We start from the raw sequence: 26,671 nt of genomic DNA on the forward strand, positions 1-26,671 counted from the left end.
CCGAAAGGGAGAGAGAGGAAGGTTATTTAAGCCTGAGCAGGTCTGGAGGTATTTTACAGCGATGGCTTTCTACAAAGTGATGTGTTTGGCTGCTGGGCTGATGCTCCTGACCCAAGGTAAGAGCTGTCTGCACACACCTGCATCAGGTACGACTCAGAGGGTGAAAACACTCAGGAGCACATTGCTTCACTTTAAAGTGACACTGCAGGAAAATAACCTTTACATTAAAAAAATCGTTATTTTAATACGAATTTGGTGTGTTCAGATAAAATCCACAATGTTCAGTAAACATAACTTTAATATGTATTTTGAAGAAGAAGTTTTGATGACAGATGAGGAGAAACAAAGGTTCTCGTGGCTGATTATTATTATTATTATTAGTTATTCATTCATGAGATGTTAGGAAAAGATGTTTGAACTAAATAAGTATTTAGTATAATTTGATGTCTCTCCGGTAATAAACTGATGGTTGAAGGTGTGATGACGGTTTTCCTTCATCACGGCTCAGAGCAGGAAGTGGGTCGGAGACTGAACCCAGAACTTTAGTGTTTTTTTCTTCTTGTGCTGAGCTGAATGTTTGAGCACAAATGCACTGAATGCACGTCTGATAGTGAGCTCTCACACTTACTGCATACTTATAACATCCTGTCAGGTACTGCAGTAATACAGGCGTAGTATTAGTAGTACGACATGCAGTGTGTGTACTGTATTTCTTCTGGAAAGGTGGTAAAACCAGTCTGATGTCAGAGCTAAAACAACAGATGAACGACCACATAAACAACCAGAGTGGAAAAACTGAACAAAGACAACAATCTGGAGTTCCTCTAGCGCCCCCTGGAGGCTTACTAAAACCATAGGCTGTATATAAAAGATGGCCACACAGACTGCACGGTTACTCATAGACAGTGTTGGGAAGGTTACTTTTAAAATGTATTCCACTACAGAATACTGAATACATGCCCCAAAATGTATTCTGTAACGTATTCCGTTACGTTACTCAATGAGAGTAACGTATTCTGAATACTTTGGATTACTTAATATATTATCATGCTGTTTACAACTACGTGAATGTACTATTGCTGTGATTTATTACTGTTACTGAAGGTCCGCGGCTCCGAACCGTAGTAAAGGGACCTCTGGCTAATACGTCGGGTTCGTGTCGGGCTGGTAGCCGAAAACTAGCTTTACTTTGTTGTCTGGGTCAACTTTGCTTGCGGGAGACAGAGAGAGGCGTTGAAAGGCTGCTCCAACGGAACTTATTTTTTCCGGAGGAAAACACGAACACAGTGTACAGTTGAGTCTTAATAGCTTACTTACAAATGGGCTCCTCAGGCACTCTTCTTGGCTGCTGTGGTTATTATTATATTTACATGCTTCCAGCTCCCGTTTTTGCTCCGTGACAGCTCGGACTTTTCCTTTCTCTCCCTCCCTCGCTCACAGACACATAACGTGTATGGCAGTCCATTCTCGCTGCAGCACGGACTACACTGCCCATGAGGCTACATTCTTTAGGGCCATGCCTGTAGCATTCTGCCTTTTAGCTTAGCACAACAACAACAACAACAACAAAAAAGCGCTCTCTCACCCAGGAAACACGCAGAGAGAGAGCGTCACCCTGTGACCATGGCAACCGTAACACTGCCGCCTGGAACAACATTACGTAGCTGTCAAACAAACCCAAACAGTCCTGACCCGCGACAATATGAAACAGGAAAGTACCGCCGTGTATTCCATTAATTTCAACAAAGTAACTGTATTTTTTTTTTTTTTTTTTGTCTGTCCCATTTGGTTCTTAAGCCGTCAGAATTGTTGTCTGAAGACCAACAAGGATACCAAATGGATTTATTTTGCCAAATGGATCATCATGGCATTGCCGTATTGGTCCATTTGATCAAACTTTGTTGTTATTATTTATTTTATTTTCAGTTGTTACAGATGGGACAGACATGACGGGGGGATAGGAAAGGGAGAAAGAAAGAGAGGAAGGAAAAGAAAAACAGAAGGGAAAAGGGACAGTGAGAAAGGGCACTTACAAAGACAAAGAGAAAAAAAAAATCTCCTGGATCACCTGTTGAGAGAAAAAGAAGAGAAGACAAGCAAAAAAAAACCAAACAAAAACAAAGCAACATACTAAACACAACACCATCACGTTAATCTAGCTGAGTGTGAACAGCAGTAAATACTAAATATTGAAAGTTGTTGTGCAGCACGCAGGACAGACAGCGCACAATGTGCTTTGAAGTAGCAGCTAAGAAAGGTGTAGTTTATGTCTACGAACAGTGAACACCCGTGTGCACACCTGTGTGGATCAACGCGCTTGTATACAAAAGGTTTCCCCATGTAACGGTCTGCTAGAGGGTGTGGAGGCCCATAGCCCCGTCCCCCAGGGCATGAAGCAGGCATGGAGGAGATCCAGGCTCCAGACATCCAGAGGCCCCAGAGTGCGAGAGCCCAAGGAGTACCACCAGAGGGTAGGAGGGAAGAGGGAAGTAACTGTATTCTAAATACCACCTTTTTAAACGGTAACTGTAACGGAATACAGTTACTCATATTTTGTATTCTAAATACGTAACGGCGGTACATGTATTCCGTTACTCCCCAACACTGCTCATAGATTACTGGACTTCAGATTTTAAAGTCTTGGCGTTAGCATTTTGCTTGCTTCCATGTTTTGTTCTGTTTCTGTTTTGTTAGCTGAGTACACCACGATGTGCTAAATTTTCAGCTAATGCTAGCTAGCAAGCTTAAAGTCCAACTAGCTGAGGTGAAGCCTAGCAGACGGTTAGGAGCTACGGCTGCTTTTGTCATGGAACTTGAAAAGGGTGATGCTAGTTTATGTTAGCTAACTAGTGACAGAACTTAGTGAATCAGTGCATCACGTGGTTCACTGGAGTGATGAGCTGCAGTCAGAGACTGTTCCCTCTGTGCTTGATGTTTTCCTCAAAGGGTCGGATCTACAGATCAGCTGACAGTGCAGATGTCTACAGGATGAAATCAGCACTTTTTATTGCATGAAATCATCTGTTTTCCCAAACACATACAAACAATAACATAACAGGTTACACGCATCACACTGTTTCCCATTGAAGCATGCTCACCTGCATGTCTGCTGGTGTGTGACGGACCAACAACACAGGAGCCTCTGATGAGGAGACGTAGTGATTGGAACCTCTGAATTTCTTATCTCACATTTTCTCAAATAGGTTAAATTAACTGTAACTTCACACAGTAATTAAGGACAGTGAACTAATCACAGACAGATGAATGAAGATTATTCATTTTAAAATAGTTTGTTTTCTGTGTTTCAGAGTCTGAGTCACAGCTGGATGGTAAGATAAAGTTTCTTTGTGTAATGATTTAGTTTTATGGTAAATGGCCTGTATTTATATAGCGCTTTACTAGTCCCTAAGCGCTTTACATATCCAGTCATATCAGTCACCCATTCACACACAGGTGATGGCAGCTACATTGTAGCCACAGCCACCCTGGGGCGCACTGACAGAGGCGAGGCTGCCAGACACTGGCGCCACCGGGCCCTCTGACCACCACCAGTAGGCAACGGGTGAAGTGTCTTGCCCAAGGACACAACGACCGAGACTGTCCAAGCCGGGGATCGTTCCGATTACAAGGCGAACTCCCAACTCTTGAGCCACGATCGCCCATTTCTAACTTTCTACTCTTTCTTAAAGTGAAAAATGGAAAAAAGAAATGCTAAGGGAACATGATGTGTTAATTTTCTTTGGGCTTTTTTGGCTTTTCCTCAGTAGAAACAGCTCCTGTTTTAAATGGATCTCACTTAGACATGATTTGTCATAAATATTTGATTCTTTTATTTTTATGTGTAATAATCTTTAGTTTCATATGTTTGTGAGTGAACTGTAGACTCCCAGGATCACTGTGTCCTCACTCAGCAGTTTGTAATGCTGAGAGTTTACAGCTCATACAGTAATGCTCACTCTGTGTTTTAATGTCTGTCTTCAGTTTGTGGTCAGGCGCCTCTGAACACCAGGATTGTAGGAGGACAGGTGGCCCCTGTTGGCAGCTGGCCCTGGCAGGTCAGTCTGCATATATCTGGGTCCTTCTGTGGAGGATCCCTCATTAACAGTCAGTGGGTGCTGACTGCTGCTCACTGCTTTAAAACGTGAGTAATGAGGCTGAAGCTGCACACTGAACATGATGTATTACCATAAAGAGATTATGAAAGGTCTTAATCAGGGGGCTGAGGGTGTAACAGGATAAATATCTAACAGGGCAGGAAGTCAATAATATCATTTCTTTTTAGCCATCGTAATAACTGCATGCTGTTTTGTGTTCCTTGATGATCTCAGCAATGACACGAGTGGGGTGACTGTGACTCTGGGCCGTCAGACTCTACAGGGATCTAATCCCAATGCAGTGTTTCTGACAGTAACAAAGATCATTCCACATCCAAATTACAACTCTAAAACCAGCAACAACGACATCTGCCTCCTGCAGCTCTCCTCTGCGGTGACTTTCACCAGCTACATTTCTCCCGTCTGCCTGGCAGCTTCAAACAGCACCTTCTACAGCGGTGTTAACAGCTGGGTCACCGGCTGGGGCAGTACTAAAGAAAATGGTGGGTCATGAAGACACCTGATTGATTTTAGAGAAATCATGACAATAATGCAGGAAACAAGTTTGCTGTCTCAGAAATATTTAGAGCAACATGAGGTTAAATCTGTGCAGAGTTCAAAACAAGAAAGAATGATTATGTGAATTAAACAGTCTGGAAGTGCAGCAAGCATGCTGAGTCTGCACGATGATGTCAGCTCAAAAAGATCCTTGGTTAAAAGAAAGTATACTTTCTGTGTATCTGACACTGCCCCCAGGTGGTATTAGACAGTTACTACATATTGACGACCATCTACTGTCTGTGTGTCAAGTTTATTTCTGTATCACGTTTTAAAACAGCAGCTGTTGTGCTTCATCTAAAATACTCAAATAACATAAAACAGGACAAGATGACAGAGTGACATCAAAGTCATGTGACTGTGTTCTGCAGAGAGCTTTAACCTCAGCGGACAAACATGTTTCCCATCTTTGTTTGCACACATGACTGCACTTTGTTTTTAAGTTTGGTGGAGCTGCCCTTTTGTTTGAAGGTTAATCAGTCACATGTCATTTATTGCAAACTGATATATTTATTTTACCCCTTCAACAGGCACTGTTTCAGAAAACCTGATGGAGGTGGAGGTTCCTGTTGTGGGAAACAGGCAGTGTAACTGTAACTATGGAGTGGGAAGAATCACTGACAACATGATCTGTGCCGGGTTAAGTGCAGGAGGAAAGGACTCCTGTCAGGTGATTGTTGTTACCTGTGTTTGGCACATTTTTACCTTCTACAGTTTCTTCTCCTCAGCTAACAGTAAATGTTTCTGCTCTCAAAGGGGGATTCAGGAGGTCCAATGGTGAGCAAGCAGAACGGTCGCTGGATTCAGGCGGGAGTCGTCAGTTTTGGGACCGGTTGTGCCAGGCCGAATCTTCCAGGAGTCTACGCCAGAGTATCCCAGTACCAGACCTGGATCAACAACCAGATCTCCTCCAACCAGCCGGGCTTCATGACGTTCACGTCCACTGGGACCAACAGTGACCTCAGTGTTACCTGCACAGGACTGCCACCAGTGCCAACCACCACCCCTACCACCACCGCCACCACCACTACAACCACCACCCCTACAACCACCACCCCTACAACCACCTCCACTACTACCACCACCACCACCACTACAACCACCACCACTACAACCACCACCCCTACAACCACCACCACTACTCCTACAACCACCACCACTACTCCTACAACCACTACAACTTCCGCCACCACAACCACCTCCTCTGCAAAACCCACCACCCCTACTACCACCACCACCACCCCTACAACCACCTCCACTACTACCACCACCACCACCACTACAACCACCACCACTACAACCACCACCCCTACTACCACCACCACCACCCCTACAACCACCACCACTACGCCTACAACCACTACAACTTCTACCACAACCACCTCCCCTGTAAAACCCACCACCCCTACTACCACCACCACTACAACCACCTCCCCTACTACCACCACCACCACCACCCCCACACCTACAACCACCACCACCACCCCTACAACCACCACCACTACTCCTACAACCACTACAACTTCTACCACCACAACCACCTCCTCTGCAAAAGCCACCACCCCTACTACCACCACCACCACCACCCCTACAACCACCACCACCATCCCTACAACCACCACCAGCAAACGTATGTCAAACCCCCACTAAAACCACCTAAAAAGTTAAAAATGGACTGTTACTGAGTTTTGCTCATTTCTATTTTCAGGTTCAATTTCTTTGTAATTACAGCTGTAGTGAAAAATAAGGTGTGAAGTGAGGCTTGTCAAGCTTGTCAGGATGCTCTGAATAGTGCTTCAGTAAAAGGTGGTGAGAATGAGGAAGAGTTCCACACTCACTTCAACCTCCTAAGGTTGAAAGCTTTATGTTTTGCCTTCTCTGCCAGGTGTGTGAGGTTCCAGGAGTCCAGGAGAGCTCCTCAGTGATGTAGAGTTTTGTGGGAATCTTGTGCTGCTGACCGTCTCTACTGATGTTTGGTTTCAGCCTTTTTCAAATCCACAGCCAACTCTTTCCTCCTGTTGATGTTAAGGGACAGGCTGTTGTCTCTACACCAGCTCACTAAAAGTTGCACTTCTGCTCTGCAAGATGTCTCAGCTCTGTTGTTAATGAACCCCAACAATGTTGTATCATCATAAACCTGATGAGCTGCTTTAAGCTGACATTTGCAGTTTAGTCATGTCTCAGAGTAAAGAGCAGTTTGAATGCAGTTTGATAGTGCAGAATACTGCTAACATGTACCATCTGTCGCTGTCCTTAGAAGAAGTCCAAAATTCAGTTACAGAGTGAAGTGTTGAGCCTGAGTAGAGAGCTTCACCATCAGCTACAGTGAGATGACTGTGTTAAAGGCTGAAGTCTAAGAGCAGAGTGTTTTTTCTACACATGCTGTGTCCCTGGAATCACAGAATTTGCTTTCACTTTGTCCCGTGTAGCCATCTTAGGTTTCTTCATAGCTCAGGACAGGCCAACCTGAGGGCCACAAACAGAAGGCAGCTCCTCAGGTCTCTGTCGTCTCCGGACCTCGGAGATCATTCACAGCTTCTGTATTGGCCAAGTCGTAACGGTTTTGATGATTGTGACATCACCCGTGCGCTTCTCTTTTTTATTCCTTTCTGTTTAAACTTTTCTGATCTGTGATTTTATGATTCTTTAAGATGAACCACCTGAACAGAACTGATGGTTAAAGATTTTAACATTTCTTTGCATCTGCCTCTGGTTTTTCTCCTCAGCGGTGTTCTGTGGACAAGCTCCGAAGAATTCTGGCATTTTGGGAGGAACCTCGATGGCGACAGCCGGCTCGTGGCCGTGGATGGCGAGTCTGCAGAAGAATGGAAGTCATGTGTGCGGTGGGACTCTGGTGGCCTTGGACTCAGTGCTGAGCAATGCCGATTGTTTCTCAAGGTGAGTTGGAGCAAGGTTGAAGTTTGGCCAGATGATGACATAGTTAAACGATTAGTGACGTCTTTTCAGATCCTGTTTGAATCCAGAAGTGAAAAGAAAAGGGTGGATCTGACAGAAGCACCAACATACTCATTGGTTGTGGATTGACATTCACAATGTAGCTACAGTCTAAATTTCCCCTAGGGATCAGTAAAGTATTCTGATTCTGATTCTAAAGCAGACTAGGAAGGAAATTACAAGGTGACTGTGACGACCAGTGTTGGGCAAGTTACTTTGAAAAAGTAATTAATTATAATTACTAGTTACTTCTTCAAAAAAGTAACTGAGTTAGTAACTGAGTTACAATATTCTAAAAGTAATTAGTTACTTGAAGAGTAACTATTGCGTTACTTTATAAAAAAGTTTAACCCTGTGGGGTCCAGGGTATAATTGGCCATTTTTAACTACTTTTCATTTTCCCTCCACATTTTACCTTTAAAAATTATTTACTTTGCCTTGTTTGGTATCATTCTTTATAGCACAACCTCACGTGTCTGAATCTACAGTCATGTTTTCATTTTGAGATACTGTATTAACACAACTGATCTAAAATCACACAAAAAACATAAAATCAGAGTAGAAAAAGTGATATTTTTTACTGTAACAACCATAAACATGTTTAATGAATCATATTTCATAACTTTAAATGCAAATATTAATTGTCATTTTTAAAATCCTATGCAAAAGTTTTGCAAACAAAGTTATTTGCATCCATTTACCTTTTACCCTTTTTTAAAATAACCATTTCAAACTATTTACAGAACAATCAGCTGTTCTTCAATAAGATGCCACACAAATTATTTGTGCCACTCCAAAAACACAATTTCTGTCCACTATAAAGGAGAACATCACAGCCTGATACCTGCAGGTCTGACAGCAGCAGGTGTATCACTGCTGTTTCTACCTGGAGACAGCAGTCGCCTCATTGTTCTGACACACAACACAAAACTATCCACAACACTACACACTAACTACACAAGACAACACATTAACTACACACTCCAAACACGCTAAACGTCACAAATCTCACATCTCAAAACTCGCTCTCTCTCTCTCTCTCTCTCACCGTCACTCCTAAAACCTCCCCTGTTTTTTTTTTTTGCTCATAAGCAGAGAGGTCTCGCTGCGCTGTCCTTAGACAGTAAACGTGATGAAACTATTGAGGAAAAAACACCGCGTATATATTGTTTATCGTGACTCTGGTTTTACGTGGCCTATCGACACAATTTAAAACTGGTATATATCACCTTGTTGCTTTGTCTTTAACCCTTTAAAACCGGTCGGAGCGGACACGCTCCGTTTTGCGTAACTATTTTTAAATCCCGGTAGCTCTGCAACCACGTAAGCTAGAGCAATAATTTTTTTTACATATGAAACCGGAGAAGTTGTACTTACATCTTATGCCATCAGCTTGTCCTAGGTCACAGTTTCCTTCCACATATAGCTTTGCAAAAACTGCATAAAAAGCGCTTGCAGCAACAAAAACATAATATTCCAGAAACACGTTTTGCCGATCTGATCAGCTGTTCATAACACTTCCTACGTTGGAATAGATGTCAGCACGAACTTTCGCATGTCCGCCATTACCTGCCCGAAACCGGAAGTGACGTCATTTTCGCGGAAATGTAGTTTTTTTTTTTACTATCAGGGCCTCATGAGCCTATACTGGTGTTTTTAAAAGTTATCTTTGACTTTATGACTTTCTGTGTCGTTTCTGGGATGCTTAGAACTCGAATTGCACTGCTGGAAATAGTTTATTTTGATGCATATGCTGCTTTTTTGCAAATTTGCACTATAATATTTATTTTCGTTTTTCCTGCAGTATATAAAAATTGGTGTATTTCAAAAGTAAAACTATGAAGACACTTCAAATAAATTTCCTGTGGTGGGAAACTAGTTTGTGCAACTTTTTTGTATTTACAGTTTTGAGGGATAAGCCTCTTAAATTTCTCTAACTAGAAATATATGTTAAAAAAACAAAAACGATTTTCAATTTTTTTGTAGTTTATTGCACTTTTTTGCAATTTATGTAATTACTATGCACTTAATGCATACATATTATTAAAATTTGGGCTATAATGGTTGTATTGATGTATATCAACTTGAAATACTCCCAAAATTGGCACTACAGCATGTAAAAATATAATATAAGCTCTGGCGGACTTGGTTCTATGGTAGGTCTTAAAGGGTTAAGTGGTCATGTGATTGACTTACCACGACTACTTTATTCTTCCTCAGTCAACCAGCAGCACTCATGCGATTGTTTTGCCCCCTGAGCTCCAGGTGTTGTGCTAGACAGTGATCGTGATTACCGTCCGCGGGAGCGCGCAGCTGCTTAAAGCTGTAGCGTCCAGATTACTTACAGCTACTTCCTGCAGCTGATATAAGATGCAGTAAGCTGAACACAGCTTTAACCGTCTGTTTGATGAAAAATAGTAACGGACCGCGTTTTCTTGTTAGTAACGGTAACGGCGTTGTAACGATAAGAATAGTAATTAGTTAGATTACTCGTTACTGAAAATAGTAACGCTGTTAGTAACGCCATTACTTGTAACGCCGTTATTCCCATCACTGGTGACGACTATGAGCAGGACGGACCCAGGGAGCAGAAAGCACGGAGGCAGAGTTGCGGTGAAGACAGTTTATTTACAGTGAGGGGGGAGGTATTTACAAGGACAAAATATTCAATTCAATTCAATTTATACAGCGCCAAATCACAACAAAAGTCGCCTCAAGGTGCTTTATATTGTACAGTAGATAGCACAATAATAAATACAGAGAAAAACCCAACAATCATATGACCCCCTATGAGCAAGCACTTTGGCGACAGTGGGAAGGAAAAACTCCCTTTTAACAGGAAGAAACCTCCAGCAGAACCAGGCTCAGGGAGGGGCGGGGCCATCTGCTGTGACCGGTTGGGGTGAGAGAAGGAAGACAGGATAAAGACATGCTGGGGAAGAGAGACAGAGATTAATAACAGATATGATTCGATGCAGAGAGGTCTATTAACACATAGTGAGTGAGAAAGGTGACTGGAAAGGAAAAACTCCATGCATCATGGGAATCCCCGGCAGCCTACGTCTATTGCAGCATAACTAAGGGAGGATTCAGGGTCACCTGGTCCAGCCCTAACTATATGCTTTAGCAAAAAGGAAAGTTTGAAGCCTAATCTTGAAAGTAGAGATAGTGTCTGTCTCCCGAATCCAAACTGGAAGCTGGTTCCACAGAAGAGGGGCCTGAAAACTGAAGGCTCTGCCTCCCATTCTACTTTTAAATACTCTAGATATAAATATATACAACAGTGTATGAATGGGGACGCGGAGCCAGGACGTGCAGGTGACGAAAACACACACAGGTAGTGCACTCGATCTAAAAAAAGGAGAGGGACGAGAATTAGGAGGGTCTTGCCCGATAACCGAGAAAAGCTTAAAGTAAACTTTAGAGAGAGTTGGAGAGCTTACTTGGTACTGTTTAATGCCCCAAACCTCCAGACGGAAAACAAACCAGTCGAGGTAAAATCCTAGGGAGGAAACAAAACTCCTTACAGTCACCAGAAATAATCCAAGGGCTCCAACAGGCAGGGGCACAATTTCAAACTCTCCAAAAACGCCAGTACTCCGACACTAGTCTTCTGTCAGGTAGCTCCTAAAGAACACTTCTGAAGAAAGCATCTGATGAGTAACAGGTGTGCCAGGTTCAGTGACTCACTGCCCCGCCTACCTATACAAAAAGGGAGGCACCAAAAAACGCATACAGACAAAAACACCACATAACCAGAACCCAACTCCTAACAATAAGCAACATGAACATGAGCAGCACGGAGTCCTGAAACCTGAGGTAACATGAGAGGAGATACACAGACAACCCGACGCTGAACACGGGAAGACGGAGGACTTAAATACACACATGAGGTGATCAGGTGACGTGGAGACACATGAGGAAAACAGCTGAATAGAATGAAACATATCGACAACAAGGGGGGAGAGTAATACTAAACACAAGACCTTTCAAAATAAAACAGGAAACATGGGGACACAAACCAACAGGGAACACTTAACACAGGGGTGACTAATCTATGGGACTAAAGAAACCTAGAAGGTAAAGAATGTACGAACGAAAAGAATGAAATAAAATGAATATCGAAATACAAGGAAAACCCAGAATGCTCGGTCACACGACCCAGGACCGTGACACAGACAGCCTGAAAATCTAATCTAATCCAATTCTAATCTATCCTTCATCCTCCGTGAACTGCCTGCATGCTTTTACCAGATGAGGTAGGGTACTAAGGGTGGGTTTTGATTCGATTTTCTGATTAAAATCAATTCTAGCTTGAATAACGCAATATTGATTCATTATATTACTGAATCGATTTTTAAATAAGAATCTCCGTTAAAACCTCACAAAATTTGACCCCCACCGAACAGCTAAAAGTGAAAATGGAGCTGGTACACGGATTCTGCACAAAGGCATAAACACAAACCGTGGACCCAACATATTAGAATCAGTGAGTTTTCTCACCCGACACAGACACGCCATCAGGGCTGAAAGCCGACAGCTCACAGATTCTGATGCTCCGCGTTTTGTCTTAATGTCCTTTTTTATGCTAGATTCAGAAGTTGCAGATTTTGTGTCTCTCCAACCAAATTTGACTCAACCAGCAGCAAAAGAAGATCCAAACTACGCCTCACACAAACATCTAAGATAAGATAAGATAACCTTTATTAGTCCCACACGTGGGAAATTTGTTTTGACACAGCAGGAAGTGGACAGTGCAAAAGTTATATAGCAAAATTAGAATACAATAAGAATAGAATAGAATAGAAATAAGAATACTGTACACACCTGTAAAGAATAAAATAAAATAAAATAAAATAAAATACTATATACAGTAGAATAAATAGAATAAAATATACAATAGGATAAAAATAGAATGCAAATACTATATACAACTGAGTAAAAAATACAACTTTTTCAGAAAAAGATTATTGCACATTAGTGTTATTGCACATGTGTGGATGTGTGTGTTTGATCAGTTGAAGTCTTTGTTGTGGAGTCTGACAGCAGTGGGGAGGAAAGACCTGCGAAATCTCTCCGTCCCACACCGTGGGTGCCGCAGCCACTGAAGGAGCTGCTCAGTGCTGTCAGAGTCTCCTGCATGGGGTGGGAGATGTTGTCCAACAGGGATGACAGCTTAGCCACCATTCTCCTGTCACTCACCACCTCCACTGGGTCCAGAGGGCATCCTAGAACAGAGCTGGCCCTGCGGATCAGCCTGTTCAGGCTCTTCCTGTCCCCAGCAGAGATGTTGCCGCCCCAGCAGACCACACCGTAAAAGATGGCTGAGGCCACCACAGAGTCATAGAAGGTCTTCAGGAGTGGGCCCTCCACTCCAAACGACCTGAGTCTCCGCAGCAGGTACAGCCTGCTCTGCCCTTTCCTGTAGAGGGCGTCTGAGTTATGAGTCCAGTCCAGTTTGTTGTTCAGATGAACACCAAGGTACCTGTAGCTGTCCACAGCCTCGATGTCCATACCTTGGATGTTCAGTGGTTGCAGTGGAGGATGTTTGTGCCTGCGGAAGTCTACCACCAGCTCCTTGGTTTTACTGGCATTGATCTGGAGGTAGTTCAGCTGGCACCAGTCCACAAAGTCCTGAGTCAGTCCTCTGTACTCCTTGTCATCCCCATCAGTGATGAGGCCGACTATTGCAGAGTCATCAGAGAACTTCTGCAGGAAGCACTGGGTGGAGTTGTGGGAGAAGTCTGCAGTGTAGATGGTGAAGAGGAACGGAGCCAGAACCGTTCCCTGTGGGGCCCCCGTACTGCAGACGACCCTGTCCGACACACAGCCCTGAGTCCTCACATACTGTGGTCGGTCGGTGAGGTAGTCCAGAATCCAGGTGGTGAGGTGATGGTCCACTCCAGAGTTCTCCAGCTTGTCCTTCAGGACCGAGGGAAGAATGGTGTTGAAGGCACTGGAGAAATCAAAGAACATGATTCTCACAGTGCTCCCAGCGGTCTCCAGGTGCGCGAGGGAACGATGTAGGAGATGAATGACGGCATCATCCGCTCCAATGCCAGGCTGGTAGGCAAAGTGAAGTGGGTCCAATGATGAGCTCACCAGGTGCCGAAGCTGAGCCAGGACCAACCGCTCCAGGGTCTTCATCAGGTGGGATGTCAGAGCCACCGGCCTGTAGCTGTTGAGGTCCTTGGGGCGTGAAGTCTTTGGCACTGGTACAACACAGGAGGTTTTCCAGAGCTGTGGGACTCTCCCCAGCCTCAGGCTCAGGTTGAAGAGGTGCTCCATCACCCCACACAGTTGGTCAGCGCAGGACCTGACGACCCTTGGGACCTTACTGCTGTTTTGCTTCCACTGCCGTAAAATGACTCTTCATGCACAGCTCCCTCTCTCTCTGAACAGTTTCGCATCTAAAAATCTCTGTTTTCTGCATTATTTCTGGCTTCTGTGTTTTTATAAATTTTTTATTTAACTGCCTACTGACAAGAAAGCCTAATTTCTGCTGTTCAATACTGAAGAAATTTAAACTTTTTAAAATTATGCGAAGTTGCAAAATGCTTAGCTGTGTCTCTAATTAAACCTCTGCAACTTTGCTCTGCTTCACTTCAGCAGCATCAGGTACTGTTTATGTTGATTCATGTTTTTATTCTATTTTTGTTCTACTGCCAAATATTTTTCAGGTCCAGGTCAGGACAAGAGAAAATATGTCCGTGGCCTCCAGCTGTAAAACCATTCTTTCATTGTGTCACACTACTGGGTCTGCCACCCAGTGTTTTGTATATTTTAGTTTTACTCTTTGATTATTGTATTTTCTCAGTGTTTCCTAGTTCAGGAGTGTGTTTCCGTTCACTCATTGTCAGGTCGTCTGTTTTGCCACACCATAGTTATCCCAGTTTTCATAGCCAGTTTCTCAGCTTAGTTATTGTACCTTTTGTCGCCTTAGTTCTCATGTTTGCTTCTGCCATCAGCCTAAATAAAGGCTCGTTTTTGGTTCAAGTTGAGTTCTGTCTCCTGCAGTGACTACGTTTAGCAAACACATCAGCGTAGCTCGTCGTGACCAGTGTTGCCCTTCTAGAAAATGTCTTGTTACTTTCATTCACACCAAAGAGGCTGAAACTGATTAACAACCCTCTCTGCTTAAATGAGAAGATCAATATTCCAAGTTTAATTGAGTTGATGCTTTACTCTAATCTTTAATCTTTCTGAGCAGTAATTTCTGAGCAATTCTTTTCAATTCAATTTTATTTATATAGCGCCAAATCACAACAAAAGTCGCCTCAAGGCGCTTTATATTGTACAGTAGATACAGAGAAAAACCCAACAATCATATGACCCCCAATGAGCAAGCAATTTGGCGACAAGGGAAGGAAAAACTCCCTTTTAACAGGAAGAAGCCTGGAAGCTGGTTCCACAGAAGAGGGCCCTGAAAACTGAAGGCTCTGCCTCCCATTCTACTTTTAAATACTCTAGGAACAACAAGTAAGCCTGCAGAGCGAGAGCGAAGTGCTCTAATAGGGTGATATGGTACTACAAGGTCATTAAGATAAGATGGGGCCTGATTATTTAAGACCTTGTATGTGAGGAGCAGGATTTTGAAGGATTTAATAGGAAGCCAATGAAGGGAAGCCAATACAGGAGAAATCTGCTCTCTCTTTCTAGTCCCTGTCAGGACTCTTGCTGCAGCATTTTGGATTAGCTGAAGGCTTTTCAGGGAGTTTTTAGGACATCCTGATAATAATGAATTACAGTAGTCCAGCCTGGAAGTAATAAATGCATGAACTAGTTTTTCAGCATCACTCTGAGACAGGATATTTCTAATTTTAGAGATGTTGCGCAAATGGAAGAAAGCAGTCTTACATATTTGTTTAATATGTGCGTTGAAGGACATGTCCTGGTCAAAAATGACTCCAAGGTTCCTCACAGTGTTACTGGAGGCCAAGGTAATGCCATCCAGAGTAAGAGTCTGCTTAGATACCATATTCCTAAGATTTTCAGGGCCGAGTACAATAACCTCAGTTTGATCTGAATTAATAAGCAATTCTAAGGAGCTCAGAAAGAAAAGCGACTGGACTTCTTTAAGTTTCTTGAAGATGTTTCACCTCTCATCCGATAAGTTTCTTGACCAAATGATGGAGTCCCAAATTTTAAGCCCTAGTGGAAGTTATCCCTTAAGAGAGGTCCAACTGTTTTTTTTTCTCCTTAGATGATCATGACCAAGAACCTATAGTGCACAGACATACTAAGCAGTGTATGTATTGGGATCATCCTTTCAGCCAGACTTTTACTATTCATTGTTTAATTACACTTTAGGGCGTAAAGGTATAGATCTTGTTTGAAGCTGATGAAGATTATGTTTGGGTGCGTCGTTCCTCCCACAGCTCCCCTGTAGCGTCCGAGTGGACTGTCGTGTTGGGGCGTCTGAAGCTAAATGGATCCAACCCCTTTGAGGTGACGCTGAATGTGACAAATATCACTCTGAGCAACACGACCGGGACCAACATAGCCATCCTCCGTCTATCGGCCCAGCCCACCCTGACCGACTACATCCAGCCCATCTGCTTGGACAGCGGGAGAACCTTCGCCAAGGGCTTGGCGTGCTGGGCGGCCGGTTGGAGTCCTGGAAGAGGAGGAGGTGAGTCAGCAACATGAAGGCTGACAGAGTTCTGCCCAGACTCTGCACCAGTCCATCTCTCAGATTACACATGTGGACCACTGCACTTACAGTTTCTTTGGTTAATTTTTCTTATCTTTCATAATGTTAGCTGAGGAAGTTATGCAGCAGTTCAACACCTCGGTGGTAAACTGTGGGAGCTCATCATCCAGTGAGAGCATCTGTACAGACGTGTTTACACTGCAGCAGGTAAATGACTGGATTCTTCTTCTTATAACACACTGTCTGCTGACATGTTTATTCTGGACCTTGGATTTAGTGTCACAATGGCCACAGGCCGATAGCTAAACTGGACTCAAACGCAGAGAACTGTAAAACTGTAAAAAGTGTTGCTAATGATGTGGCCTTGGATCAGTGGGGTGAACAGGGAATTGGTAGGTATTGAGGGGGATGGAGCGGATTTGTCAGGGAAGAAAAGAGAACACGGTTAAGAAGGCGGCAGGCACAGGCTATTTAGTGGAGGTGGTTATGACTGATAATGGTTACTGATAGTCAAGGTGAACTTGGCTTCGAGAGAGAGGTGGTGAGAATCCAGGTGAGTAGGGGCAAAGGTTGGCTGACCGGAGTTCCGCTGTGTCCGAGGTGGTGAGTGGTGGCTGGAGGGCAGGCAGGTGAGGTTCTTTGTATTGTTCCAGAATGCAAAGATCATCTGAGGAGAGCTGAGGTTGAAGGCAAGGGCAAAGAAGGTCCAGGAAAACTGTAGCACCGGAAATCAAAGTAAGCGTCAAAAGTAGCAAGAGCATGAAAAACCTCATAACTTGCCTTGGAACATTATTGTCATCTTGAAATATTAAAATAAAATTACATTTTATTATTTTTCGGTGCTCAAAACAAGTGTCACACTCACAGAAGCCGGTGTACCGGGCGAAACACCAGGCATTTATTGAGACTTTCAACCCCAAGTATGGAGAAATGTAAGAAAAGAAAATACAACATTTAATGATACCTGGGCAGATTCATTTGCATTCACTTTTGACCACCTACACAGCAAAATCTCCAGTGTTAAATTGACACTAGACAGTGTCCACTCCTCTGAGTGTTAAATGAACACTTTTGACAGTGTTATATTTTTAAAAGTAACCTAGTCAGTTCTGAAGATTTACAGCATTTGTGAGGCTGTGCTTGATTGTTTAAGAGCCAAAGAAATAAAAAGAACCCACCTAGAGTCAGTGGCTACTGATGGGGCACCAAGTATGACTGGAGCGCACAGGGGCTTTGTGACCTTGCTGCAGACGTCACTGGCTAGAAAGCTGCTGACGTTTCACTGCAACCTGCAGCAAGAGGCATTGTGCACGCAAACTTTCCCTTCAGAACGCACAGAGGTTATGAATGTTGTCATTCAGATGATCAATAAAATAATGGCAAAAGCTTTACATCATACAGGTTCTTACTGTCACAGTCTGTGGGAGCAGACTGTAGGAATTTGACTTGGAGGACCCAAAATGCAGACACAAAGAACGTGGAAGAAAACTTGAATATTAACAAAAAGCGAGCAGTTTAATAAGGCTGGTAAAAAAGGTACAAAGAAAGGGCAAGGCAAACTGAAGTAAACTAACATCTGATAGGTTTGTAGCTTGAACCTATTCGCTGGAACGTTGAAGACAATGTAATTACACAGCAAGCAAGACACGAGTAGGCAACGTTCTTTATGTTTCACGTGCACGGGAGAGAACTGGACAAACGCCGTTCCTTCGCTTGACCCCAGTTGCTCTCGTCCGCTCTCCTGCTCTTTTATTGTGGTTACATGAATATGCATAGGTTCATTAACATATGACATATACATACACACAAAGAGTACCTTGCCTGTGGTTTTGTAAGTAAGTGTGTGTGTGTGTGTGTGTGTGTGTGTGTGTGTGTGTGTGTGTGTGTGTGTCAGAATGTGAACCTGTGAAGACTCCCCAGAGCTGGTGCCAGGAGTCTAGCGGTCCATCTAAATAAAAGGCACTTAGACTAGAACATGCACACAAAGCCTTTTACAGCCTACTGAAGATCACACATCCTATCACTACACAATCGATTATACACGTCTAAGCATATGGCATAAATATTTCTAAGCATAAATGACAAATCAACATTACAAAACCTAACAACATCAACCTCAAATAGGAGAACTAAATAAACAACAAGAAAAACCTTGGCATGAAATTTAGAAACATGGCATGGAAACCGTGGTGTGAACAACAGACGACCTGACAAGGAATGAACAGAAACACACAGACTAAATACACACAAGGGTGATTAGGGGAAGTGGAAACACATGGGGAAACAGCTGACACTAATCTGACATAACGAGACAAAGGAAGCAAAGCTGACTACACTGAACTAGGACACAGACTTTCACAATAAAACAGGAAACATGAGATGCAGACATAAACTTGATAATATAAACTTGACAACATAAGACATGCAGCTTGAACACATAAAGGGCAAGTGAGACTAAAACACCGGGGTAGAAGACACAAGGGGAATCGAAATAGACAAATGAGCTTAGATAATCTAATGAACTTAAAAATAAACCATAAACATCAAACATAAACTAAAACTTAAAACGCTGGGTCAAAAGACCCAGGATCGTGACACTTACAGGTTCCGGTTGCGCCGTGAGATGGCTGCACCGATAAGAGCTCCGAGTCATCTAGGCAAATATTTTATTATTTATTTTGTCTTATTTGCTGTTTCTGTGCCCACAACACAATCATACACTCGGTATGACAGACAAACACTTTTGGAGTTATGTTCGTCAGCCAGTTCGGACTATACAGCAGGTTTCAAAACCATGGATGCACTGTTGCCTGGGATCGTTTGTGTACTCGCGCAACGCCAAGGGAAAACAAGGGCGAGGGCAAAACAAGCTGGAGTTTTGAGCTGAACCCGACAGAGAATCAACAAACCACCTCTGCCCAGCATCCTCCTCAGGAAAGTTCAGTCTCTAGACAACAAACTAGATGAGCTGCGTGCATGGATTAAACATCAAAAAGACATCAGGAATTGCTGTATTTTGGCATTGACAGAGACATGGCTGGAGCCCAGCGTCCCCAACTGTGCCGTCATGCCGGACGGGTTCACTGTTTACCGGGGAGGCAGAATGAAGGACTCAGGCAAGAAAAGGGGAGGAGGTGTGTGCTTTATGGTTAACTCTTTGTGGGCTAGGGATGTGTGTATATTAAAAATGTACTGCTCTCAGATCCTCAAGCTGCTGACCATCAAAGTTGGACTGTTTTACCTCCCAAGGGAGTTCAGTTCAGTTCTCCTTTCAGCTGTTTACATCCCCCCACATGCTGATAAATCTACGGCTTTGAACGAACTGTATGACGTCATAACTGAACTTGAGAACAAAAATCCCGATCTGCCTTTATTGTGCTGGGAGACGTCAACATAGCCAACATGAAGAAACTTCTTCCCAGATACTACCAACACATCTCCTTCCCTACAAGATGTGATCAAACACTGGATCATTGCTTCATTCAAGGACTGCTACAAACCCCTCCCGTGTGCAGCCGTTTGTAAGGCAGACCATTGTTCCATTCTGCTGCTGCCTGCATACAGACAAAGGCTTAAACTGGAAAAAACAAACAAACAAACAAACAAACAAACAAAAAACGTTTCCAGGGACATGTACAAATGGGACAGTGAGGCTGAGGGGGTCTTACAGGACTGCTTTAAAACAACTGACTGGCATATATGTGAGGATGCAGCTGATGGCAACATCAATGAACTCACAGACTGTCATTGGATATTTGGAAAATGCATAGACAATATCATCACCAAAACCACTGATTTGCAAGATTCAGAAATCCCCACCAGGATTTCTGATTTGGAAGGCCTCTGCCTTTAACTCAGGGGACGCTGGTCTGTATTTGTATAGCGCTTTACTAGTCCCTAAGGACCGCAAAGCGCTTTACACAACCAGTCATCCACACATTCACACACTGGTGATGGCAGCTACATTGTAGCCACAGCCACCCTGGGGCGCACTGACAGAGGTGAGGCTGCCGGACACTGGCGCCACCGGGCCCTCTGACCACCACCAGTAGGCAACGGGTGAAGTGTCTTGCCCAAGGACACAACGACCGAGACTGTCCAAGCCGGGGCTCGAACCGGCAACCTTCCGATTAAAAGCCGAACTTACGATCGCCCTTATAAAGCAGCCAGGTACGACCTCTGAAAGTCCATAAAAAGGCCAAAAAGAACTACAGGGACAAAGTGGAGTCCAATTACCACAGCTTTGATGCTATGGAATGGACTGCGCTGCATCATTGACTACAGGAGGGAAAACACAGGCAGTGTTTTGGCATTCAGTGGTCCCCACATCCCTCAAAAAATCCATCATCATTCCTGTCCCAGAGAAATCTGTGGTCTGAATGACTATCGTCCAGTTGCACTGTCATCCGCCATAATGAAGAGCCTCGAGTGGCTGGTCAAAGATCACATCTGCTCCTCCCTCCCTGACACGCTGGACCCTCTTCAGTTCGCCTATCAAACAAACAGAGCCACAGAGGATGTCATTGCCCTGACAATGCACACTGCCCTCACTCACCTGGAAAAAGGGAATACATATGCAAGAATGCTCTTCATCGACAACAGCTCGGCATTTAACACCATCATCATCGCCTCATAACTTGCCTCGAAGCTCATCAACCTTGGGCTGGGAACACCCATCTGCAGATGGATTCTGAACTTCCTCACAAACAGGCCCCAGGTGGTGAGAATTGGTGAGCACATCTCCTCATCACTCATCTTAAAAACAGGAACACCACAGGGATGTGTCCTTAGCCCCCTACTATATTCCCTGTTCACACACGACTGTACCACTAAGCATAGGTCCAACACCATTATTAAGTTTGCGGATGACACAATCATCATCGGCCTCATCACAGAAAACAATGAGACGGCCTATAGAGAGGAGGTTATGGCGCTGTACAAGTGGTGTCTGGAAAATGACCTCTCAACGTCAGCAAAACAAGAGAAATGATAGTGGATTACCAGAAACGACCAGTTGGGGAAGACCAGCTCATCCACATCAACAGTGTCAAGGTCGAAAGGGTCAGCAGCTTCAAATTCCTTGGAGCCAACATCACAGAGGATCTCTCCTGGACCCTTCACACAGACACTGCAATCAGGAAAGCTCGCCAGCTTGCTTTCTGAGGAGGCTGAGAAGGTTTGGCATGAACGCCAACATCACCTCAAATTTCTACAAGTGCGTGATCGAGAGCTTGCTGACAAGCTGCATTACAGTTTGGTACGGAAGCTGCTCTGGAAGCAGCTGGAAATCACTACAGAGGGTGGTGAAGGCAGCAGAGCACATCGCTGGCATGAGGCTTCCATATAAGACATCTATCTTCAACGGTACCTCCGTAAAGCACACAGCATCATCAAGGACCACAGCCACCCAGCATGTCAGCTGTTCTCCTTGTTACCATCTGGTAGACGATACAGGAGTCTGTCTGCTCGGACTACAAGACTCAAAAGCAGTTTTTTATCATCAAGCCATTCGACACCTCAACTACAACACTTGAACACACACAACACACCTTCACAAGATGCACATAGAAGCTGTCCTACAGTTTCGCAAGTACATACTAAACTCTGCACTGATCACTTCATTTTTATTAGTATTTAAATAAAAATAGAAACCCTTATTCCGTGCAATACTGTACCAACTGCCACCTTAAAAATCTTGTGCTGCTGCTCACTTCTGCCACATGCTCTGAAAGCCCAAAGGCAATATAAGGATGACAGCTCACAACATTTCTTGTTTGCTACATGGATAATATGTGTGCAGAGTTTTAATTCATTTGAAAGAGACCATCAACTCGGCTGTTTCTTTTTGTTATTATTATTTTAAGAGTTCAAAATGTTCAAAATGTGTTCATTACATAAATAAAATGTAATTTTCTCTGTCACACTTAATGGATTTCATAAGCAACACACTATAGATGTTTATACAAAGCGTAAAGGTAAAAAACCCAATATATACAATTTTATCTTCATTTCAGATGTCAAAAAGTATTTGCAGCTCCCAGTGTTTTCTTTTCCGTGGAAACCGGGTCCAAATGGCTCTTTGGGTGTTAAAGGTTGCAGACACCTGAGCTAAAGTTTAGTGCGAGATAAATTAAGTGCCCATTTCAACATGGATGCTGAGTGGTCTGATTTGAAGAACTGAAGAGCACCTTCAAAACAAAATGAATCCTGAAACACTCCGACTCAAACTGTTTTTGTCTTTTATTACAGCCCTCTAAAATGTGGTCTAAACTTTGGTCGTTTAATTTTAGAAAAATATAATAATCATTGTCCAAATTTTCTCTTAACAAAGGTGCATCAAACTCTTCCTTTGAGTCACAGAAAAATATAAGATATAAGATTAAAATAATAACTGACCCTTTCCGTCTGTTCAGGGTGATTCTGGCGGCCCTCTGATGTGTAAGCAGGGCGGCTCTTGGTTCCAGGCGGTCGTGTTAACAGCTCCAAGCCCCTCTGCCAGGAGAAGACGAGAGACTCCAGTTATGAACTTCACCAGAGTGAGCTCCTTTGGTACCTTCCTGACGAAGACGCTGGGGACACTCTTGTCTCCTCCCTCCACGACCACCACCACCAACCCCACCAACGCCTCTAACACCACCACCAACACCACCACAACTACCTCAAACCCCATATCACAAAGCAGCGGGGGTCGTCCTGCTCACTCCTTCATCTTTGTCCTCTTCCATCTCCTCAGCCTCACCTTCTGTCTCCAACTCTTCCTGTAGAGAGTTTGACTTGATCGACATGATGTGATGGACACAAATGAATGTGAACAAGCTTCGACTCTAAGAATTTACAGGCTTAAAGCTGTGTATGCTAATCTTTGACTTGATTCTTAACTGGTTATCTGCAGAGAGCTCAGTGGTGACGTTTGGGCGAGTTTACTGTCGGCTAACGGCGACTTAGGTGCACCAGTTCCAAGAAAAGGAAGCTGGTTGTGCAATGTGTGGCTTGAGCTCTGACTCACAGGGGCTTTGAGCTGGACTCTGGTTTAACCTCCTAGGACCTGGCGTCCACATATGTGGACATCACATTTTGGGTTATTTAGGCCAAAATACTAAATCTTGCTCTACAAGGGCCTGATATCCACTTACAAGGACACTATACTGCTACTCTTCTATCGACTTTTTAAATGATTATCCTCATATGTGGCTCTGATTTTTCTTAGAAACAAAAATTAGGTTAAAAAAAATCTGGTAATTCTTTGTTTTTGCATTCATCAGGTCCCAATCAGACCAAATATCAAAGAGAAATTAATAATGCATGCCATGGAAGAGTTCGGGTCTTAGGAGGTTAAGGGTGTAAAAATGAAGAAACTTGCACTGAACATTAAACTGTAGCTCAAATGTTTAGAAGTTCATGTTTTCTTAAGCTAAACAGATCATTGGTGTGTCTGCATCATTGTTACTGTTTCATATATATCTATATATTTTAATCAATGCAACAATGAAAGATGTGAAATCTGCATGTTTTTAAATTTTTACAGTTTTTGTGCGTTTTCAGGACAGAGTAGATTAATTGTAACCTTACAGTCACAAACATATTGCTGATTAAAGACAGGACCAAAGTTATTCTTGCAGTCTTTATCAGATTTAAAGAAGCATAATTTAGAGATCCTGGAAACAAGGGGACATCGATCAGACTGTCTCTCTCCTACCTCACATCTGGGCCACAAACACTTAAGCACTTAAACAATATTTGCTTTGAACACTGTTAAATTGCACTGAAAAAGAAAGTTATTGTCACGATCCTGGGTCTTATGACCCAGTGTTTTGAGTTTTAGTTTATTTTGATGTTTATAGTATATGGTTAAGCTCATTAAGTTTTCTTATTCATTTGTTATTAGATTCCCCTTGTGTCTTCCAACCCCTGTTAAGTCTCCCTTGCCCTTCATGTGTTTCATGTCTGTGTCTTATGTTGTCAAGTTCAGGTTGTCATGTCTGCGTCTCATATTTCCTGTTTTATCTTGAAGGGGTCCTGTGTTCCTATGTTCAATGTTTTTAGTTTTACTCTCCTCTTGTAACGTCGTTATGTTCATGTGTGTCAGCTGTTCCCCCATGTGTTTCCGTTTTCCTTCATTATCCTCCTGTGTGTATTTAGTCCGTGTCTTCAGTCATTCCTTGTCAGGTCGTCTGCTCATCCACGTCACAACTTCAGGTATCCATGTCAGTTCACCGTGTTTAAGGTTTTTTCATGTTTAGTTTTAGTTCACCCAGTTTTGGTTATTGTTTAGTTTCACCTATGCCCTTTGTTTGTACCTTGTTTCCTAGCCTCAATAAACGGCTTGTTTTTTTGTTAAATCCACGTCACGTTCAGTTTTTGGTCTGCGTTTGAGTCCTCTTTTGTAAACACATACAGTCTGCCTCAGCCAGACTGTGACAGTTATTTAAATTGAATAGTAAATGAATAAAAAAACTTCTTGTAAATGTAAAAGTATAAAAACAACAATAAAAAGCGCTTTTTAATTCTCTGCACACACTTCTTCCTCCTACCCTTATTCCTGCTCTGCAGGGTCTGCTGCATCATTGCTGATCATCAGTCCGAGGTACTTGAAGTGAGATACCTTTGCCAGGTCTTCTCCATCGACGCTGATGGTGCCATCGGTTTGGGGGCTGGCTTCTGAGTACTCAGTCTTCGTTGTGTTCAACCTCAGTCCGTACTCACTCAGGTGTTTCTTCTGATAGGTTTGTAGCATAAACCTATTAGAATGTGACCCCATAAACGACTTCCCTAAACCTGCTAGTCTGGAAGTCCAGCAGTTCATCTAAACAAAAGGCACTTAGACTAAAACAGATATAGATATGTTTATCTTACCACAGAACAATAAGAGAAGGTACGACCTCTCCTATGCTCCCAGGATGTGGGTGTGAATGCCAGAACACTCTGGAATGCACACAAAAGTCTTTGGAGACCCCTAAGGATCAAACCTCTACCAACATGATATTGATTATAAAACTCTAAGCATATATGAGTAGATATTTCTAAGCATAAATGACAATCCAACAATATAAATCTAACATCTTCCATTGCCGCATTTGGCGTTGCAGCTCCATTTGGGATTAGTCTGCGAGGAAGACATCGTCAGCATAGAGGAGTGTCCAAGGGTGGGCTGCTTGGAGGTAAGAGGTCATGGTGTCCATGCAGAGGACGAAGAGAAGCGGGGACAGCGTGGAGTCTTGGTGCACACCCACGGTAATGTTGAAAGGTGGTGATGTTCCCAATCGGGCTTCTGACTGTGCTGGCCACGTTTCTGTACAAGGGCTTGATCCAATCAACGTAGGCCTTGGGGACCCCGTGTGATCGCAGAGAGTACCAGATCAGGTCATGAGGGACTCGGTTGAAAGCCTTTTCTAGGTCAAGGAAGGCCATATGGATGGTCTTGGTCTTCTCTCGGTGCTTCTCCAACAGCAGGCGGGCGGCATGGATGGCATCTGTTGTGCCACATCCTTTGACGAAGCCACACTGGTTGGGTGTTATTGTGACAATTTCTCGCAGCCTGGCATCAATGATCCGCTCGAATACCTTCATGGTGTGGTACAGGAGTCGGATCGGGCCGTAATTGCAGCAATTGGCCACGTCGGCTTTGCCTTTCCAGATGGGCACTGTGGTGCTGGTTGACCAGGCTGCTGGGACAGCCCCATCTCTGACGATGTTGTTGAACAGGTCGGTGAGGATTGAGATGCCCTGGTGGCCGAGTAGCTTCCAAACTTCAGCTGGGATGTCGTCTGGTCCAGTTGCTTTGCCATTCTTCATTTTCTTGGCAGCGGCTTTTACTTCCTTGATGGCAACTGGGGGTCCTGGGACGGGTCGGTGCTGTGGATTGGCTGGTGGGGGAACTCCACATTGCAGATATCTGAAAAGTACTTGGTTCAACGTTTGAGGATGGTGGGCGAATCGTGGAGGATCTGATGATTGGCATCCTTGATATGTTTGACCTGGCTGATGTCCTGTGTTGCTAGATGGCGATTTTTGGCAAGGCGGTAGACTTTGTTTGCCCCCCTGGGCATGTCCAGTTCTTTGTAGAGTTGGTCATAGTGTGATGCCTTTTCTGCTCCTACTGCCTTCTTTGCTCAAAGTGCCCTGTAGTGTTGATAGTCGCCATCGTTGTGAAACTGAAGCCAAATCTTGAATGCTGTCTTCTTTTCTGTGATTGTTTGCTGTACGCTGTGGTTTCACCACCACACTTGCTTGTTGATGAAGTGCCTCCCTGGCTTCATCTTCCCAAGGGTGCTGCCTGCTGCGTCATGTATCTGACTGGCGATATTATCTCAGATGGTGTCTAGTGGTCCATTGCGGCCAGGAGACTCTGAAGTGCCCAAGTGCATCCACTAGCTGGCTTTTGCACACGTGAAGGCGCCACCATTTTATCTTC

The 26,671-nt window shown here is 43.7% G+C and overlaps 1 protein-coding gene and 1 long non-coding RNA gene across 2 annotated transcripts; one reads left to right on the forward strand and one right to left on the reverse strand.

The window, feature by feature from the left end:
• Positions 1–23,470, forward strand: LOC109201873 (transmembrane protease serine 9-like). Its single transcript, XM_019357595.2, has 11 exons — positions 1–116; positions 3,309–3,329; positions 3,982–4,141; positions 4,329–4,597; positions 5,183–5,322; positions 5,409–5,709; positions 7,379–7,550; positions 15,986–16,239; positions 16,370–16,467; positions 22,674–23,075; positions 23,153–23,470. The coding sequence occupies exons 1-10, from the start codon at positions 62–64 to the stop codon at positions 23,022–23,024; spliced, it is 1,821 nt and encodes a 606-aa protein (XP_019213140.1). The 5' UTR covers positions 1–61; the 3' UTR covers positions 23,025–23,075; positions 23,153–23,470.
• On the reverse strand, positions 16,568–24,960 carry LOC112846634 (uncharacterized). The gene is made up of 4 exons (XR_003219727.1): positions 24,863–24,960; positions 17,439–17,549; positions 17,126–17,167; positions 16,568–16,975 (listed from the first exon to the last, which is right to left on the reverse strand). It is a non-coding gene; the product is annotated as an uncharacterized LOC112846634 (long non-coding RNA).
• Between the last annotated feature and the right edge of the window lie 1,711 nt (positions 24,961–26,671).

The sequence above is a fragment of the Oreochromis niloticus genome, linkage group LG4 (genome assembly GCF_001858045.2).
Source record: "Oreochromis niloticus isolate F11D_XX linkage group LG4, O_niloticus_UMD_NMBU, whole genome shotgun sequence".
Taxonomy (NCBI): Eukaryota; Metazoa; Chordata; class Actinopteri; order Cichliformes; family Cichlidae; genus Oreochromis; species Oreochromis niloticus.